The sequence below is a fragment of the Neopsephotus bourkii genome, unplaced genomic scaffold, assembly GCF_033783945.1.
Source record: "Neopsephotus bourkii isolate Nb327-2 ecotype Australia unplaced genomic scaffold, CSIRO-AGI_Nbou_v1 NB_1250, whole genome shotgun sequence".
NCBI classification, from domain to species: domain Eukaryota; kingdom Metazoa; phylum Chordata; class Aves; order Psittaciformes; family Psittacidae; genus Neopsephotus; species Neopsephotus bourkii.
Window position 1 is genome coordinate 2712436 of NW_026901735.1, and position 21319 is coordinate 2733754.

General features: G+C 41.4%; 1 protein-coding gene across 4 annotated transcripts in view; it reads right to left on the minus strand.

Annotated features, from left to right (window-relative positions):
• The window catches only part of PLCB1 (phospholipase C beta 1), a 400808-nt gene that overhangs the window by 143917 nt on the left and 235572 nt on the right, over positions 1-21319 (minus strand). For 3 of the 4 annotated variants that reach the window (XM_061364798.1, XM_061364800.1, XM_061364799.1), the window contains exons 4-7: positions 13834-13974; positions 6439-6518; positions 2599-2652; positions 1973-2048 (exon numbers count right to left, since the gene is read on the minus strand). In XM_061364798.1, the coding sequence (XP_061220782.1) occupies positions 1973-2048; positions 2599-2652; positions 6439-6518; positions 13834-13974 (351 nt within the window). Of the gene's footprint in view, positions 1-1972; positions 2049-2598; positions 2653-6438; positions 6519-13833; positions 13975-19635; positions 19777-21319 lie in introns of those variants that run through there. The other variant, XM_061364801.1, reaches the window with a different exon arrangement.

Consider the following 21319-nt stretch of genomic DNA (forward strand, 5'->3'; position numbering starts at 1 on the left):
GCTGTGTCTTCCTAAAGCAATGAGAGGTATGGAAATGTGGGGAGAAAATCCTTAGAGGGATCTTCATAGAATCATAGAATAGTTAGTGTTGGAAAGGACCTTAAGATCATCCAGTTCCAACTCCCCTGCCATGGGCAGGGACACCTCACACTAAACCATGTCACCCAAGGCTCTGTCCAACCTGGATTTGAACACCTCCAGGGATGGAGCATTCACAGCTTCCCTGGGCAATCCATTCCAGTGCCTCACAACCCTCACAGTAAAGAACTTCTCCCTTACATCCAATCTAAACTCATGAGGCATGAATATGAGAAACCAAGAAGCTTAAAGCTGTTACTGTCCATGAGAGACTTTCATGAAGTCTTGGAATAACTTGGTGATTTTGCTGAGGAAGATCCTCTGATACATATTCATGTCTTGCACAGTGCTGGATTCCAGTGCTCTTTCAAGGCTTTACAGGAACACCATTTGTCCTGTAGTACAACGACGCAGAAGAACTGAAAGTTGAAGCCAAGAATTTTACTTGTTCAAATAAGGAGGAACACAAAGGGAAAGAGCTGTAGCTGAAGTACTGATTTTCTCCTGTTCTATAACCTCTGTGAGATTTAATGCTTCTTAAGCACTTGGCTTCTAAAACATTTTTTTTTCTCAAAGCTGCTCAAAAAAGCTTTTTGTTTGTTGCAAGAAGTGTGTTTCTTTTCTGTCCCAAGCACAGAAAGGATCTGGGTTATACTATGAATAATCTTCAAGATGGTATCCCAGCAACAAGTATCCAGCAGTATATACGTAAAATTGGCTCTACTTAAATAAACAGCAGAAAAAGGTACAGTTTCTTTCAAGGACTCCAGTGATGTTTAGATTATGCTTTTTCCCAGAGACGGGTGGTAAACAGAAGTGATAAATCAACTGATTTCAAAAGCAGCACTTCAGGGATGTTTTGCACATCCTCTTGTTTGCTAACAATGAAAATTCATCTCTAAAATTATTCTCTCCAAGTTTATAACCTCAAGACCTTGCTTTAGATAAGGTTATCATAATATTTTATACCTACTTTACAGATATTCATTGGAATTTTATGGAATTAAGCTCCAAAACCCTATGAAGGAAGGTCTCATTTCGTTTCGTTGCTCTTCTGGAGCTGTAGGAACTGGCTCTGTTAAACCACTGGGGAAGCAAATGCTGAGCACACATCACAGAACGGTTTTCTACAAGAGCAAGGGATCAGGAGATGCAGGCTCTCCTCTGTCACAGACCAGCTCTGCCCCACTTCTTGGCTCTCCAAACAAAGGAATAATCCCATAAGAAGCTTCTTGGAGGAGAATCTCTACCTGGGAGGAAGGCTTAAGGACATCATCTCTCCAGTGTTAACCAGAATCACCTTCTTGAGCTCATTCCTCTTGCAAAAAGCCTTCCTGAGGGTGATGTACCATCCTGCCAGTGCTCAGGGTTGAGGAGATACCCTGGATTATAGCAGCATACAATGGTTCCATCCTCACAGCATAACAGCTTTGACGCCAGAGTATTTCAACAGTTACTCCGTGCACCTTTTAGATAAGCTATGGCGAGTTTAAATTGTCCTTAAGCTACAGATATTTTTTGTGAGAAGGAAACAGATTACCCCATTAGCTACACCTCGAACTAACACTGAAAACATGCCTCAAAAATGTGCAGCTGCCTCAGGTTCTTAAATATTCCCACAGGACTCTCCAGGAGAGGCCACACAACCTGCTGCCCTTGCATTTGATCTCATCCCACTTCTTCCAGGCACTTCTGGTCCTCCTACAGTTTCAAATCAAAGGTACTCACATTTGCAGATGGGTTATCAGGAACTTCTGCATGGGAAAGAAACCAGCTACCAAGGCCACTACAGCACAACTGGCCTCAGACAAACTGGCCTCAACTCAATAGTGAGTAAACGCCACTGAATATAAGCAACACATTGTAAGGTCAAGGAATAAATTCAGATGCTTACCCTGGAAGACGGAAGATTACAAGCTTCTAACGCAGTCTCTACCCGTTTTCTGTCAGCGGAAAACAAGCGGTATATGCTGCAAAATGAAGGCAAAACAGAGGAAATTGGCTTCAAGACATGCCTTGATAGCCCATGGGGCTCAGTGGCTGAACACTAGCTCCCAGTCTATCAGGTCTTTAGCTATTTATTTCCATTTGCTGGCTGCTCAGTAACACAAGTGAGTTTAATGGTGCCAACAATGAGTTTAACTCTACCCAACAGAAGCTGCTATTAGAGCAGCTAGCTATTTGAGAAAGTCACCACTGATATCTTCATATTCCCCCAGCAATATGCAGCTTGAATACATTTATCCTCACAGCATGTCTCTAAAGTAAAGAAATTATGGGGTTTTTGTATTATACCCAAGTGGAACAAAGAATGGCAGAGAAGCCAAGTCTTGCTCTAGATCACAAGGGCAATCTAGCACAAAGGGTACTTGAACAGACATACCCTGATAGTCACAAGATACTCTCTGTTATAAACAGATGATACAATTATTATTCTGGACACAAGGGTTATATATTCATCCCAAACAAATATTCACACTCAGAAGAGACTACATGGTAAGAAGGGGGAACAGAACTTACTTCTTCAGAGGAATGCGCCCTTCTGGAGTCACTTGCAGCTTAAGTTTTGTGTAACTGTGGAGAGAAAAGCATCCTGGTTTATTTGACAGCATTTTCAAGTACTTCTCTACCACCTTTATAGCTCAGTGCTAGTGCTCTGACCACGTGGCAAGTTCGACTCAGTTTTTTTGCCAACATGAAAACCTGTTGGGATATCATAAATACCTTTTCATTCAACAGTAATGCATGTGTAGTATCAAATACTGTCTGTCTGTCTTGCAATAAGACACGGCAAATGCAATGAATGCACAAATTTATCCTCCTCCCAAGCTCCTTCTCCCCCAGGCTGCCTATCTGTCTATTAGCAAACTAGACTGTGGCACACAGGTTATACAAGTTGACTGGAAATGTGGCTGTACTTCTCTTCCAGAGGCTGAAATTGTCCCTTGGTGTTGCACACCAACATCCCTTCCTCCCTAAGCCTTCGTCAAAACACAACTGTGAAGGCTTCTCCATTTGACCCTAAGTTTTATCACTCCTCAGCTGGAAGGAAGCCAAATTGCAGGCAACTGAAATATCTCTGTACTAGCAAGAGTGTCAGTAAATCCAGCAGCCCTGGGCAAGTCCAAGACATTTCCAGTATGAAGCAGTATAAAAATTACATGCTGAAACCATCTACAGGCAGGCAATTACTCAGCTTTTGAACTGAGTATTTAGAGATCTCAATATCTCAGGACCTGTGACTTCTCTCACATCCTCATTAAGGCAGCAGGATGAGGATGTCTCTATCCAAACCTTTCAAAATACTAATTCAAAGCCTACTGAAACAGGAGTCATCCAGTAGCTTTAATGAGAAGCAGTTGGGGCTACAGCTGTGATGTGATATTCCCCCCAGTATGTGAGGACTACTGGTTACCAGCACAGTGTCTACCACCAGTAGCCTGGAAAGAGCATGACTCTGAGTGCTTCCTATCTTCCCCTTGAATATAATTAAAACATTTCCCCTTGAAATGAGTTTTGCAGAAATATAATCTGGTTAAAAATGTGGCAACATTTAAGTATTTAAGAGGATTTTAAAAGCTTTTTCACTCTACTCACTGGCCAACCAAAAGCAAAAGGAGCTGCATGGTTCTAATAAACTTTCCTTTTCTTCCCACCCAAAAATGCCATTAGCAACTGCTTCAAAACTACTGTATGTGCTAAGATCCCTGACTAGGAGAGGAACATTGTCACAGGTCCTGGTCTTCTCAAATGCATATTCTGGAAACTGAAATCTCTTGTGCTGCTGTGTCCCCAGACAAAATCATTATCACCCCTGCCCCATCTCCCAGCACTGATCTAAAATAAAAAGGAAAAATCACACTGGTTAGTAAAAATGGTTTGATTTCTTTTCCCTTCTAGTTTTTTAAGCTTTTGGTCACATTCTGGTCACATTTCATGCTTTCCTCTACAGCCAAGAAAGCCAGAAATAAAGGAAAACTACAGGAGGGGTTGGAAGGAGGAAGAATTTTGATCTTCAGTTAAAGCAAAGTCAAAATGTGTCTGAAAAACAGTCAACCCCCACCAGTACTTGCTACCTTTTTTCCTCCCAAATTCTTTGCTACACATGGGGCACTATTCTCCCCCCTGCAGCTTTAACCACCCATCTATGAAAACCAAGCATGCTACTCCTGTTATAAAGCTTGCTAGGAGATACTCCCATCAGTAGCAGCCGAATGGACTCATTTCAGCAGTGCAGTGCTGACTCAAAGAGTGACAAATGCTGATCCCAGTCACCCTTTACTCATTACTGCACCGGTCAGTATTGCAGTACTAATGTACAGCAGCATCCATTTTTGCACCCCAACACAACCCCACACTGCATGGCTACAAAAGAGGAACGAGCCCATTACAACAAAAATAACAGTTTTTATTAACCAGCCCTTCCTCCAGATTAACCCTATTTTTCTCATCTGACCAAACCACAGGAAAGCTGCTCAAGCTGTTTATTACTGCACTTCCAACACTGTAACTGTGTAACGCCACAACGAAAAAAGCCTTCATTCTGCTCTGATGTAATTTGCTTTCTTTATTTCAACAAAAGGGTTCTGATAGGACTGCACCCAACCCTTTGCTTAGTACAATAATTATAATGCGGAACTACTTTTAATCTTCTAAATCAAAGATTTCTTAAGTGACTCTGATTTGGCACCTGTGCAGTGGACCCTGGAAACCCTGCAGTTCCCAAGTGATTCATTAATCAGTGGAAGAAGGAAAAAACGACACAGGAATGCCACACTCACCTCCTACTGAATCTATGTGGTGTGTCCAGTGACTACATCTTTAATTATTATTACTTGAACAACCACCAAAAAATGGCTACAAATAAAACTGGATCTACTATGCTGTATGGTAACGTGTTCCTCCTTTGAACCTGGTATGAAAATGCCATTAGGTATAGCCAGAATCCTCCCCGTTACAGATCTGTCAGCAAAGTCTGATGGCTAGCCAGGTGTTTGAGTAGTAAGGGACACGGAAATAGTAGTAACAGGAAGTTGTCTCTGCTCTTCCTCTGACACCTGGTTAACATGGTGCTTTCTCCACTTTCAACATGGGGAGCCAATAGGAAATGTTAAATGTTCCCATCCATGTGGGAGCTGGTTTGCCTAATACATCACTACTGTCCCAACACATCATAGAATAGAATAGTTAGGGTTGGAAAGGACCTTAAGATCATCTAGTTCCAACCCACCTGCCATGGGCAGGGACACCTCGCTCTAAACCGTATCACCCAAGGCCTCGTCCAACCTGGCCTTGAACACTGCCAGGGATGGAGCATTCACAGCCTCCCTGGGCAACCCATTCCAGTGCCTCACCACCCTAACAGGAAAGAATTTCCTCCTTATATCCAATCTAAACTTCCCCTGTTTAAGTTTTAACCCATTACCCCTTGTCCTCTCACTACAGTCCCTAATGAAGAGTCCATCCCCAGCATCCCTATAGACCCCCTTCAGATACTGGAAGGCTGCTCTGAGGTCTCCATGCAGCCTTCTCTTCTCCAGGCTGAACAGTCCCAACTTTCTCAGCCGAGTCCATACTGGACTCAAAGCTGTAGTTTCTGCAATGTCCAACCTTCAAAGTTTCTACAAGAAATTCTGTTGTCTTCAGCTGTACCTCAGACACTAAGAAATAAACACACATCCTCATCTTCTTCCCCCCAAAAAGGCAAGCAAGTACCCCAGCTCATCACCATCACTAGCTTCTAGGCTTTGCCATACTGTTCTTAGTGCTGTCAGTTATGGAGAACTCCCTCAGCATATGCTTATCATACACTTGAGAATTGCTAATCTCAGGTTTAGTTCTTTTTCCTTTCGGAGGTGTGTTTTTATACCCCAAACATTCTCATAAACAGCTTTTCTACTTGGAATCTGTGCCCTGGGCAAAGGCATCCAGATGAATGGATTTAGAGTTTCTCTCCGAATCACATGAAGTACAGAGAGGAAAATAGACTTGTACTTCTCATTTTTTGATCAATAACAGAACAAAAGGGAAAATAAACCTGAAGCAAGTCAGTCCAGACTATTCTTTTAAGTGGAGAGCTTCAGAATACAAGTTATTCCTCTGGTATAGATGGGAAACATGGCGTTTACTCCCGTTTTCGTTTGCTATGACTTAGTAGTTTGCAAGAAGAACCCAAACAGGGTTTTTGTTTAAGTGATGTTTCAATAACAGGCTTCTTAAAACCATAAGAAAGGACAAGCCTGTGTTTACCAAAGTGACAACCCATCAAAGCAGAAACAATGGATGACAATGTGACTAAGAAGCAAAGAGGAAAATGACGCAAAGAGCAACACCCACAGCATTCAGCCCATTGCGACTTACGCTTTTTCCAGAAACGCATCCCTTGACATGTTCTGTGCCAACAGATTTGTTGCCAAACTGAACACTTCATCAGACCATTCCTACAAAGAGAAAACTCGATTCAGTAAGGTTTCGTTTCTCTGTTTACTTACACAATGCAAAACAGCTCTGAACATGATATCGTTAGTTAAAAGTGCCTAATTAAAGCCTGAACTTGATCTTTTCCAACCACAGCTTCCCTCCTCACCTGTGAGCCCTGATTTGCTTGTGCTGCAAGGAAATAAAGACTGATACAAATGTATTTTTAAAGGTACCTTATTCCGCTGAACTGAAAAAGAAACAAATCATATGGAGAAATGCCTGATGCGAAACACATTCAAGTTCCTGGAGGATATGAAATAAATGCCCCAGAAAAATACATTTTCTTGTGTGTTGGAAACTGCTCTGGTTGACAGGCTGAGGGTTAAAAAAAAGAGCACCATTCTTACAAAATGAAACTGAAATGGGCTTAAATCCCTCCAAAGACAAACAGAACTGACAGGGTGGAATACAGACCATACCATAGCAGGTCTCTTGTGTCAGTGTTTCCTCCTGTAGGAGTGTGTTGTAAGAGCCTCCACATCACACTCTATACAGGTCATGAAGTGATTCAGACAACAAATGTCACACCTTATATTTATGATGGATACCAAATTAAGAACTGTAAGTACTGACTTTACCTTAGCTCTTACAGCCAAAATAAGTAACATGCTTAACCCCCCCCAACACAGCAGAAATATATAGGAATAAATATAAAGTACTCTGATATGGAAGGAATAAGATGCAACTTCAAATAGAAAAGCTCTGTTCCTCCCTACTGCAAACCCTTACATGTGGTCCTATCCCTCTCGCTACACTGACATAGCGAAGAAACATCCTCCAGCTGCTGATGGAGGCTTCCCTTGGCCCTCCCTTGCTTTTCCTCTCTTATTTTTCTCACTTCTATTCATGTTGCTGAAGTCCTTCCCTTAAGTCTCAGTGCTTCCTGGATTCCCAGCAAGGCTGATCCAAGTTTAGACTCTCACTGCTTCTCCTGTCACTCTCCTCCCTTTCAGGTCTCTCCTGCAGCTTTTCATTCACAACTTCAGCGCACTTTTCCTTGCTGGCTTTATGCTTATTTACAGTCTTTAATTGCAACCCTTTCAAACCACAACTGCAGTTTAGCACTGGCTTTCTTTGACTCCTTCAAGAGAACGGCATGAAAATAAACAGTGCCTTTGCAAAGAATGTGAGGCTTATTTTTTATAACCTGATGAAGTTTTCTAAGTGTCCTTTGAAACCAAAATTGAGTTTCCTTTCTTTCCAATCCAGATGCAAAATCCCCATTGTCACACAGGCTCTCTCTGAGAGTAATTCACTCTCCCTAGCTCTTCTTTTTGAGATATAAAAACTGCATTATTTCATTCTGACAGGAACCGATAACGATGGAAAGCATCACTGACTTCTAATGAAACACATGTTGCTACATCACTTTGGAGTTTATGAGCCAGTTTTCCCTAAAAAGCCCCAGGATTCTACCTGAGTAGGTGATTGATTTGAGAGAGGTTCACAAGTTATAATGTTTCCTGTTTTTTAATGTGCTAAGGTTTTCTCCTTAAGGTGACCAGATCTTGATCCTGAAACTGGTGTCACACAGCCACTCCCAACAAGGAGGAGGTAAGCCCACCTATGCACCTCCTGTTACATGGGTCTCTGATACCCTCCAGCTGTCAGATCCTCAAGCCCACACCATTTACAACCTCACCCTTGAGCAGCTGTGACAACACATCTCCTCATGACTGGTATTTCTGGCAGAGAAACCTTCCTCCCTCAGCCACAGCCTCATTGTTCTGGAGTCAAACCACTGTGCTGAGCTGGCCTCCTCTCCACCTCTCGTGACCACTTCCATTTTCCTGCTTAAATTGTTTTTCCTTCTCGGGTCTAACCTGAAAAGCCAGGGGTGTGAGAAAGAAGAGGAGTCAGGTTCATTAGCAGCACAACTGCTTTGCTGTGACTCCTGCAACAGAAAGTGTATTAAGGGCAGCATCTGTTTTTCTTCTTGGCAACTCATTTTTCCAGGCTTGGAATAGGCCCATCTTGTAAACATTGCTTTGTTTAGGCACTAATAATAGCAGTTAAAACTTCTCCCTGTGACACTAACGGCTGCAGAGATTATTGGCAATATAAATGATGATTGAGACATTGAAAATACGTTGGCTTTTAACTGATCTTGATAGAATCTGGTTTGATCATACTGGTTCTGCTGGGCTTAAACTGAAGTATTTTGTAGAACACGGAATTCAGGAGTACCCCACACCCTGGCTCTTCCTTCTCTTTGTCCGAGTGCTTGTTGACAGGAATGCAAGAGGAACTCGATTATTATGTGCCTGTCACAAGCATTATTTGTATAAACAGTCTTGCCATGTTCCTTTGCTAGCTTTTCCTGGCTCTTCAAAGCGATCAAACGCTCTTGCCAAATATTCTAAGGGCTACCTACAGGCTGAGCCATTTCTGACAATGCAGGTGCCAAGTCAACAATACTTGCTCATTGCCTCTCCCATTTTAGGGTCTTAATTCCAGCCACCACAGAGCTGCAGCCAAAAAACCAAGGTCAGAAAATAAGCCAAGGATCATATCATCCTTCCAGTCAGTGTTCTGAACCCACAGCAGGAGGGGGAACAACAGCCCTGAGCACAGACCCAAAGAAATAAAGGCGATGCACTGGACTGACTTTGATGGGCTTGCACCAAGCTGTGAGCCAAGATGCATCTTGCTGCTTCAGCTACCAAATGGCTCTGTTTCCTTGAGTTTGCTGCATGATACAGAGCAAAGCCCACACTCTAACCCCAAGCACAACGTACCCTGAAGCCATCTTTACGAGCAGCAGCAATTCCAGAAGGCAGCTCCCAGTGAGAGCGCTCCGCAGGGTAGAAAACTGTTACGTGCAGAAAGAAAACAGCCTACTGTGGAAAGGTTCTAACAGCCTTTGAATCACTACAGTGATTCAGAGGCTGCAGACTCCTGTACAGGAGTTTGTACAGGAGCAACACAATAGGAAAACGTAAATCTGGGTATTTTGAAATATGACTGTACTAGTGCCAACAAACTGCAGACTGGAAGGCTCTGATCCGGTTTGGTAGCGGAAGAAGCCAACCTTCCGCCATTCAACCCCAACCAAGTCCCATCCATCATGATAAGAACTCTCTGAACCCAATCTCCTGTCGGCTACATCCTGTTACACTAATTCATATTTATATCATTCCTGTGAACTTTACTAACAGATTATTTAACTGTTCTGTGCTTTGGCAGGTAGCATCAGTTCATTTGGAAATCTGTTGCCCAGTGAAGTAATTCCTCTATTACATGCATCAGGATATCTATGATCAGACGTAACAGAAGAAATTAGACCTTTTTCATAAGAAAAGACAGCACACATTCTTGAAAACACTTCCTTCAAATCAGAAGTGACTACGTGTGAAGGCAGTGTTTCTTGCACATGTGTTTTTGGTGGGAGGTTAACAAAGCAAGCTGCTCAAATTCCACACTTCTGGCATCCTCATGAATTTTAGTTAAAAATGTATCAAATAGATGTGAATTTATACAGTTTGCTTTATCATTTTATTACACTGATCAAGCTCTTACATATCCCAGGGAAGCTGGACAAATAAAGAGGTACTCTGGAAAGCAAAGTATAGCCCAAGTTTAGAATCACCTTTGATGATATCATTTAATTTATAGAGGAATTCATCAGCTCTTACTGATGGATCTTATCCAAAGCTCATCAAACCAAGGAGAAACAGATTTCTTTGGCCTCTAGATAAGGGCCAGTGTGGCCACGATGGACTAGGGCGATGAGAGCAGAGTTGGCATGAGAGGCACAAAACAGAGCGAGAGAAAAGAGAAGGGAAAGATGAGACATTCACTTTTGAAGTTCATGGATTTGGGAAGGGAATAAAATCCTGTAGTGCAAACACAGATGTTCACAGGTTGGATGACTTCATGTTGACAACAAAGGCAGAAAAAGAGCATCTGCTCAGAACAGGGTTTGACAATAAACTTCTTCCTTTATGCTGGTTGCTGCAGCACTATGTCTATGAACAGGCACAAATCCTGTCCCATGACAGGCACAGGGACACCTGTCTGAAAATAAGCAAGCCCTGTATCAGTGCTACTTCACTCCATCATCAAGACACAGAATCATAGAATAGTTAGGGTTGGAAAGGACCTTAAGATCATCAAGTTCCAACCCCCCTGCCATGGGCAGGGACACCTCACACTAAACCATGCCACCCAAGGCTTTGTCCAGCCTGGCCTTGAACATTGTCAGGGATGGAGCATTCACAGCTTCCCTGGGCAACCCATTCCAGTACCTCATCACCCTAACAGGAAAGGATTTCCTCTTTATATCCAATCTAAACTTCCCCTGTTTAAGTTTTAACCCATTACCCCTTGTCCTGTCATTACAGTCCCTAATGAAGAGTCCCTCCCCAGCATCCCAATAGCCCCCCTTTAGATACTGGAAGGCTGCTATGAGGTCTCCACGCAGCAATTCACATGTTCAGCAATCTGCCTTTTAGACCATTACCCAATGAATTTCAAGCTGCATTCTTTGAGCAAACCAGCTGCACAGTACCCTTCAGCTCATCACTAATGCACTTTAGCTACTTTCTCCTGGAGGAATGCACATAGAACAAGACAAGGTGCCTGTCCTGCCAGTTCTAGCTCTGTATTTGGTTTATTTAAAGCAAGTTGAATAGCCCAAGGCTCCTATTTTCATAATTTTCCCCCAACTTGGCCAGTGGACGTCATGAACAGAGTTTGTAGCAGCATACGAAGCCTCTTGCAAAGGAGAAAAACCCCATAACTGAATAATTTTAGCTGCCTCACTAGGACCATTGGAGTTTTCTTTGCCTTTCTGCTCGAAGAAAGGATTGATTGATACTTGTTACACAACTTGAAAGATAAGGTATTGGAAATGAAGGGTTAATCCAAACAATATTCATGCACTGAAAAAGGAAAGGTGGGGGAGTTTTCCCTGGCACTTGCTTTCCCTGGAACGTCAGCAATAGGAAGGGTCAAAATTTGCATGTGTGATGCTGAAAACAGTGTGTATTTACAGGTCTTCTCCGAGCTCCCTGAAGACATGATTTGTGCCTCATATGCTTATTTATTACGACTGCTCTGAGTCATTACATGGGTCCTGATTCTGTGGTCTGGCTCAAATAAAGCTGGAAAACATGTTAAAAAAGGAAGGATTTTTAGATGCATTCAACAGTGATCAAAACTCAGTTTTCACTGAAACAATCAGGTATTTAATGTGATCTCAAAGCAAGCACAGCTAATCCGCAGTGCTTTGAAAATCCCATCCTCAGGCCACAGTGCTTGGCTGACAAAACAGTCATTTATTTGGTCTACTGCATTTACAAATAACAAGGAAGATTTAGGTTCTTAGTTACTCAGATTGTAGGAGTTACTCAGGATTTAAAGCAGCCAAGCTTTTCTAAAACATGATTTTATCTACTGTATTTTAAGGTTCTATTATCAAACTGAAAGTAGCCCTAAAATACCAGTTTCTGCACTGTTTTGGCTAAATGATGATAGCTCACTGACAGCAGGCTAGACAGGAAAGCAGAAAAGGACACAGGCTTCTGATCTGAGTGATTTGCCCATAGTAAGGGCTAACCATTTGGTGGTGGTGCAGCTTTAGCACAACTTTGCATTTTTCCATCATAGGCTTAGATAGTTGGGTTTTTTCCTCCCTGAAGTGTTGGTTCGATCGCTTTTGCAGTGTTAAGATTTCTTAACCACCCTGTGGAGTATAGCTGTCTGCTTTCAAGTCTGAGGACAGCGCTTCCCACTCAGCAGTCCACAGACCACCACAAACGCAGTTTGTTTCTGTTCTTTCATACCAGTGAGCTGGTGGAATTTGTGTTTTTGCCAAGCTGACCAGTTGGCTAATGAAGACTAGCAAAGACAGAAACCTGGCAAGGAAAAATATCTCTTCCTTGCTCAAGACTTTCATCCTATGACCATTTTTCACCTGGTCTGACCACCCTTGTTGGCTGTGAGGTGACAAAATAACTCATTACTACTGTTAAGTAACTGCAGCCTACAGAGAAACGGTCATTTTAGTGCAACCTATTACACTTGAGGGTGCAAACCATGTTAAAGTGTGTTCTGTGTGTGGTTATCTGGAGGCTGCCACTAGAGTCTACCTGTATGAATGGAAGCAGAAAGAGGGGTAGCTTTTGAATGTCAATTGGAAGAGATAAAGCAAAGAGCTCCCACTTCAGTAACCACAACCGAGTTGTACAGGAATTGGAAGAAGAGGGGAAAAAAAAACCCAAACAAACCAAAACCAAAGGATGTACTAATATCATATGGAACTTGCTTGGCACAAACAGCTATGTGGTATGTTGGACAGAAATGACGGGACTGTACACCTGCATGGAAAAACTACTTTGCTAAGGTAATGGCATGGACTATGCAACCCTTACCAAGGGCTATCAGTAGGCTTAAAACTGACCTTTGAATACAAACAGGAATATTTATGTGTGTGTTAAGGTGTGTGATTGCTGGCTACTTAAGCGCACAATGTAGAGCTGTAGATTCCCACTACTTTGATATAGGCCAACCTTAAAAAGTCAGTTGGTTCCAAACTTGGCCCTCACAGATGATCCATAATTCACACACACTAAGAACAAGCATAAAAGGGTGATAACTACTGAAAGATCCCAAGATGTGTTTGGAAAGTCAGAGCACACAACTCACAGCTGAGTAAAAATTTGTGTGTACCATTATTTTCCCAGTGTGTATTTGGGATTTACAGCAATGTTCTGAAGATGAGCACAAATACCAGGGGCACAAACTTTGCTAAATAAACTCCTTGAAAAAGAATGCCTGCACGTTTCCTCTTGGGTGCTGACCAGCACAGCTCTGTAACAGAAGTGAGTTTCATTTCATAGCAATCTCCACTGTTATCTCATTTACCCATATTTCAAACTAACACTTATAGAAACCTAGAATAGTTAGGGTTGGAAAGGGCCTTAAGATAATCCAGTTCCAACTCCCCTGCCATGGGCAGAGACACCTCACACTAAACCATCTCACCCAAGGCTCTGTCCAGCCTGGCCTTGTACACTGCCAGGGATGGAACTTCCCTGGGCAACCCATTCCAGTGCCTCACCACCCTCACAGTAAAGAACTTCTTCCTTATATACAGTCTAAACTTCCCCAGTTTAAGTTTTAACCCATTACCCCTTGTCCTATCACTACAGTCCCTAATGAAGAGTCCCTCCCCAGCATCCCTATAGCCACCCTTCCGATACCTGAAGGCTGCTACCAGGTCTCCACTTCATAAACATTAATTTTATATGACACAGATGAATGTCATATTACCTTTGCTATATCCTCCTGGAATGCCACCAAGTTCAAGTAGGAGATATTGACCAGGTCTGGGCCATAGACAACAGTTATCATTCGATTTTCCAGGCGACCTCCTGCATTCCCAGCATCCAACAGCTCGCGCAGTTTGGGATCCTGCAAGTAAACACAATGCAAAAGAGTTAACAATCTTTTGCAAATGCTTTTACTGAAAGAAGTGATTATTTTTGCAAATAATATTCATTCAAATATTTAAAGTTATTAACACAGAATAAAGAGAAAATCAGTACTGTAAATCCTTCAAAGCCTTTGAGCTCTGTATTGCAACAGTACAGGCTAAAAGCTGTCCAGTTGATGGCTGCACATTCCTATTTGCAGTAATTTTTGCCTCAGAATTTAAGCACACATAAACTGTTTTGCTTGTCAAAATAACACAATCTGTCCAAAGGCTACTGGCCTTGGCAGAGAGATTTTCTATGGTTTTAATGGATTTTAGATAAACCTTAACAGGAGAACTCAGGTTTTCCTGAGGAATTAGGAAGACTGGTTGGAATTAACACTATGAAATGAATAATGGAATTTTGGTGATGCCCTCCCTTTTTATCTTCATGTTCAAACAGTCATGTATTATTTAAATACATATATTCCATTTATATTTAATCTTTAGCTTTTTTTTTCAGGTCTATATTCAATATAGAATGACAGAATTGGTCAGGTTGGAGAAGACCTAAGATCATGGAGTCCAACCGCTCCCCCAGCACTGCCAAGTCCACCACTAAACCATGTCACCAAGTGCCACGTCTACACGTCTTTTAAATACCTCCAGGGATGGTGACTCAACCACTTCCCTGGGCAGCCTGTTCCAATCCTTAATATAGCAATGACTACATAGCATTTCTGTGAAGGAAAGATATGTTCAATGATTTTTATCAGCTAATAATAGCCTGAACCTCAGCTTCATTGGCAGCATGCGAGACAAATTTCAGGTTATTTTGTGACTCTACTGGTTGCTATTAGGCTGCAGCACTTCCAAGAAATGCACTCAGTGTTTCTCAGACCAAGGAAACTGCTTGGTCCTTGGCCTCAACATGAAACTTATAAAGGCAAAAAACAAATGAAAAGAAGCCCTGCATGATTGACTTCAATCCTTTAGTTTGGAAGTTCAGGCTTCCTGAAAGGCAAGATTTGTCATTCTGCTACAAATACTAAGAAATGGCCATCAAATAGCACCACTGTGGGATGACGGATTCTGTGTAGAGATCAAATGGTTTCAAAACTGACACAAATATACCCTGCAGTTCACATTTCACTCTCACTTCAACCTCCTTCCCCACTGTCTGCATATGTTTAGTGTTTATGATACTTCTTAATATTTAATAACTTTTCAATAACAATCTAAATCTCCACTGACTCTTACAAATTCAGTTTGGTGTAACATAATGATAAGCATAAAATGGTAAAAAGAGCTCTTTTTCATAGATCTTGCAGGAAATCCTGTATCAACAAGACATCAGTCTAAAGGGCATCTCCTGATTGGTATCGTATCTGCTTGTAGGCAACGGCATTCTCAATATGTTCAACATATTACAAGGTTTAGGAAAGCATTTTGAAGTATGAGGTATTAACTGGAAAGAAAGTACAAGGCTGTCTATTGTATGATGCTGAGCCTCATTAAATACTGGGTAGAATGGCAAGCACTGCACGAAAACAGACAGAATAATCCTATTTGGGAGTTCTGTAAAGAAGGAATATGATTGCGTGCTGAGACAAAGACAATTTCACTGGTAAACAAGTTAATGACAGGCTTTCACATAAGAGAAAACCAGAGGAGAGAGGTAAAAATAGTAGCTGTGCTCCCCAGATGAGGATTTGAATGAGGAAGACAAAGTATAACTTACACCTAGGAGAAAAGCTAGAAATGCCCTGAAGACGCTAAGTTAGTGATGTGTATTACTAGATGGGTTACTTTCTCTTCTATTTATAGGCTAAATGTTACAAAGCTTTGTTTCATTTCTCTGGGAGATGATAACTCATCTGATTTTTACTCTACCGTTTCAAACCCAAAAAATCAGACTGATAAATGCTTCTGCTCAAGGGCCTGTCTGGGAAGAGCATCATTCTTTCTGAACTCAAACGGAACAGGATTGTCTATCTGGTTTCATTCTTCCATATAATTGTCATTCCTTTCTTCCTTTCCCTAGCTGAACCTCTTCCTCACTCACTGATGAACTGCATTCAATATCAACAAAAGAAGAAAGAAGAGAAACCTTTTGCTTTTGTATTTATAGCCAGCTACAGAATGTCTCTATGATGGATCACACTTTAGTTAGTCTAAGATACGCATTAGGCATGCATCACAGAACAGAAAAAGAAACATATTTGAAATGGGATGCTTCTTCCAAAGAGAATTCATCAAAAGAAAAGTTACCTGGGACTGGCTCAGGAAGGCTGTTAGAAGTACAAAGTGGCCAATCAGGCAATGTGAGTATGAATTTGCTTTTCCAAATCACAGGATTTTTCCCCATGTTTTAAAGGCAAGAAATTAGATCATCCTCTTTGGGCAGCTGGGTTTGGATGAGTAAAATACTGAATTCTTCTGTTCTCTAAGACTTACCTAACAAAGTTTGAAGCTCACAGTCCCTCACAGCAATACATTTCTCTGGCTGCGACCCAGCACTCATTAGTAAAAGACATAAACATGTCCTGAGCTACCTCAATGTAATCTGCCATGTGCTCCACAGACTTAAAATAGATACTTTTATTATAAGCTCAGTGAAAGAGAGTAATATTGATACTAGCAGGATTCACATCCTTTTTGACCCCTGCCATGGGTGTATCTTCCCTTTAAGGGTGACAGATGCATTTCCATTTGTCAGTGACAATGTAGCCCTTAGTTGATGATCTAGGTCATATTACTTGGTCCTCAGATCCGAAGTACTCAAATTTAGATACCAAAGCACACTGTCAGCTCTTCACATTCCTCATGAACAGCTCTGCTCCCTTATTACCACACTTAGCTGCAAACACCACTAAGAGGATGAGCAAAATATCCTTTATCAAAACCTTGAAGACTATTAGAGCTCTATGAATTAAAGCCCTTTTTAAAATGTCAGCAAGTTTTCCTGTGGAGATGATAGGAAAAGGACATGGAAAAAACCCAAGCAACAAGACTATATTTAGCTTCATCTATGCAAATCGGATTATTTCGATTTTGATAATTCCATTTTGAGGAACGAGACTCAAAGTCTGCTGCTGTTTGGAGCTGCATTCGATATGTTGGCTCACAAGTGGACAGACGGGTTTTTGGCATAAGCTCTTTGCTAGACTGGGGCCATATTATGAACAAATTGAGCTGCTTGAGAGACATTCAAAAGAATTAGACCTATTTGTTATTGATTATAGCCCTTTTGGAACACCTGAGCTATTGAAGCTCTATCATGTTAAGGGACATGCCCATGGGATCATCGGTGCCCACGTAGCTCATCAAAGCTCCCTTTGTAGCACAATGATTTAAGTCCGCTTTTATGTTTTCTGACAAAGGAGCATCCTTTCACCTCCTTTACTCACAGTGTCTAGATGTCAGCTTGCTTCCTCCCTTCCAATAAAGTCTAGCAGGAGCTTCTGCTCAAGGACCTGAGCTGCCTGAAGACCTGCCCTGAAACCAGGCCAGGAAAGCCAGTTTTCCTGATGGAACACTTCTGATGTTAGAGGGCTGACACATTCCTGAAGGAGATGTAAATTGTGAGCAGGGAAATGCAGAGAAGGTGGCAAGGATGCTGTTGGCAGCACAAACAGCTTTAGAATTCATTATAAACCAGATTAACTATGTCAAATTGAGGCAAGAGTTGGGCAGGGGACTATCTGCTCACTTGGTAGAAAACCTTCCCTATTTGGCCCTGATGTCTTGACAAATCTATCGACGAAAACCACATCTTAAATCAATTCAAAACAAAACCAGAAAAGAGAAGAAAATTATCCATAAACATGAGAAATGTAATAAAAGGTTATGGCAGCCCTACACCTTTCATGAAGAAGTAACGATGCTTTGTTAGAAACCAGGATCCTGCAGACAGATGGGTAAAACCAGATTTCAATCAGACTTCCAAAACTTTCTCCTATCGTGTTTTCCTTTCACTGGAAATCATAAAAATAACATAAAATCAAGAGGCTGCCCAGCCACATTAATGACAAGCTCCACAAAGACTGCTTTCAGCTGTGGCTGCTGTTACTCAAATGTACCTCTTAGCACTGAAATCCTAGTGCATTACAGTAAATGTCGCAACATCTTCTAATAAGCATCTCCAGCTCTTTAAACTTGTTTGCAAAACCTTGCAGCACTTCATCTGTCTGCAGCAAATTCCTGGTGTTTTAATACTCTGCCATATAGATATATATATATATAGATATCTGTATATATGTATCTAAAAGGCTTCCATTCAGTAAAACTCACTGCGATTTAAACACGCCATGGGGCAGCAGGTCACACAAGGTTTCACCTCAGGTGGAATGCATCACCTTTTGTTAGTCAAAGCTGCAGCACCATCTTGGAGAGCAGCTCTGTCTCATCCCACATTAAACAGTAGGAGAATCTGCCCAATGCTAAAGATTTTCCTTGGGGCTTAATAGTTACAGGCAATGTGATGGCCAAAATGGGTGCTAAGCAAAAGATTCAGCCAGAACTTCTGGGTTCCTAAAACAGTTGTGCAATTAAAGTATAGGAATTTCTGGTGTTTGAAGACATTAATTTACTGTACCAAAAATCTAAAGGAGTCATTATAGACTAGACTACACATACAGTCTACTTATAGTGAGTACTATATGCTATTTATACAGCATTCACCCCTGTGGATGCAAAATACCAAACACTCCCTGCCTCTAACAGCTATTAGCTGAAACTACTGTCTCAGCCATCTTGTGCAGTAAAACATTGTCTTTATGATGCCAGTTAATACTGGAGTCCTACTGAAGCAATAGGCGTGAAAAGGCTCTCAAAGCCTCCAAAAAGTAGATGCCTGAAGGAAACCCCCAAACCAAACCACTACAAACCAAACTACCACCAAACCTGACACGTAAACTTAGCATTTATCAGCTATTGTCATTACTTCTGTCAATGTGATTTGCACATGCCAAATGTCTTCTCTTTCTAGTACTAAATAAATGCCACACTCCTTACTTTAAAATGCCCTGAAGCACACGTTTCTTTCATTAAAGCAGTGTTGGACAGAATTATGTGGTTTTTAAACTATATTACATAGCTATGGGGGTACTTCAGAATTCCCTAGACTCTATACCATAATCCCAAATGGTTGTATTTGTGTCCTGATATTTCAGAAGCAATTTGAAACAAAAATGGCAACAGATTTTCATCTTAATTTCATGCTCATCAGAATGAGATTTCCAAGCATTTAAAACTGCATTTATCTTTTTCTACCTCTTTATGTATCCCAGAAGTGAGATGGGGAGGAAGGAAGCATAATTAGATAGCTACATATGCAAAGAGTTTTCCAGGAAACACTCGGATTTGTGCTTAAATTGAACAAAGAACCTTGCTAAAATAGGAGCTTTCATTGTGACTCTGTCGAAGGCAAAACTCCCACAGATTTTCTTCAAATAGAACAATGTCTTATCTTCAGGAATGCTTTATCACAGACTGTTTATCCACAATAATATATATACATACATATATATAGCATGGGGTTTTAATATACTTGACCCAGATTTCAAACATCAGATCTTAACCCTTTAAGGACCAGGTAAATTGGTATTACAGGGCAGTATAAATAAGCATGAAGTTTCTGTTATAACCAGAGCACTTACCCCTATGGCTAGATAAGAACTCCGGCAGACTTCTCAAGCCCAGCTCCACTGAAGTGACCCAACCAAACTCCACAGTGCAAGCACAGATGGTCATGTATGAATAGGAATTGCCTTCTCATAGTCCATTGAAATGATTTTGTGATAGGCAAAACACACAGCTCTGACCCGCAAGACTTCTTACATCCATGATGACACTTTAGAGTTGCTTCCTATCTTTGTCTCTAGAGGTTAAGTGTCCCACCTTGTCCAGTCCCTCCATCTGCACCTACAGCCAAACAGTAAGTGAAGCACCCCTCTGGGTAGTTATTTTCTCACCTGTGTCAGAGAGGAGTAAATTACCCACCTGATGATCTGTGTTCTGCCTAGTGAGGACACAAGGTGCAGGTGCACGCCATTTACAGGTGTCTAACTTCTGGAGGTGAGACAACCCCACCCCACACCTCTCCTTGCCAAGGGACCATCACTCTGCATGGCCTCTTGAGCAGCTCTGAACTGCTGCTGTGCCCCAGCCTGACCCTCAGAAACAAAATGCTCTCACTAATGGGCTTAAATTTACTGTTAACGGTCCTGATATGGATTTCAAAGACCCCTTCTGGCACACATCACCTAGCAACAGTAAAGTACAGGACTAAGAACTTCTCATCAAGTGGATTGACAGCTCATCCTTCAAAGAAACGTGCATTTCTTCTCTCTCTCCTTCCTTTGTTGAGACCAAAGTCAAAACTATCAAGTTTACCTTTCAGCAATCCCTTTCACTGATTAAAGAGAATGTCCATACATGGGAATCACACCTACAAACTCAATGACAGGATTTTGTCTCTCTTCCTTAATGACAGTCATGTGAAATGAATATACTCCAATTACTACATCAAAGATACTCAAAACAGTGTTCTCCAAACTCCCTTTTCTATTATTACACAGGATTCATAGGAAGTTTGATACTTAAATATATTCATTTATATCAAGTCATTTTTACCAAATTCATTATCATTAAGCCAGAAACACATTTAGTCCAACAATAATAAGAACTGCATTATGGTTTTGATACAAATACATCTTCATGTATTTCACAGCAGTGTAGCAGGATCTATGTACGACCCAAATATTTGCATATACTTCTTCTTTGAATTTGTTCTCATTTCTAGGGATTCAGAATGGGTTCCAATTTTGCATGATTATCACCAGAGCTACCTATGCACAGAAATAGAGCCAGGATCTTGTTTAAACACCCGAGTCATCAAGACACCCCCTTGGTGGAGCTGAGTGTGTACAAAACTAAAGGATGGTTCTTCAAAAATTGCTTTCAATAATCTAAATTGGTTTTAAACTGACCATCTGCTCAGGTAATACAGTGGAATTCCTAGAGTAAAACACAGTATTGGGTAAAAGGAATCAGAAATGCTTTAGAGACAGAGTTAGTCCCTGGAAAGGAGATCCAAGACATCCACTTACTTCCCGGACAGATCTTGCTTGGGATGTGCAGCAACACCAAACGCCTCAGATGCAACTGAAATCCAAGGCCTGTTCTTCCCATAGGAATTCTCAGGGATGAAAGGCTACCACAAATCATACATCAAAGAGTCAATCGCAATTAAGTCTCTCTGAAACACTTATTCCAGAACAACAACTGCTTTTTCCAAAATAGCTTAACCCATTTCCACGCTTGAAGTAAGAACTTCAATAC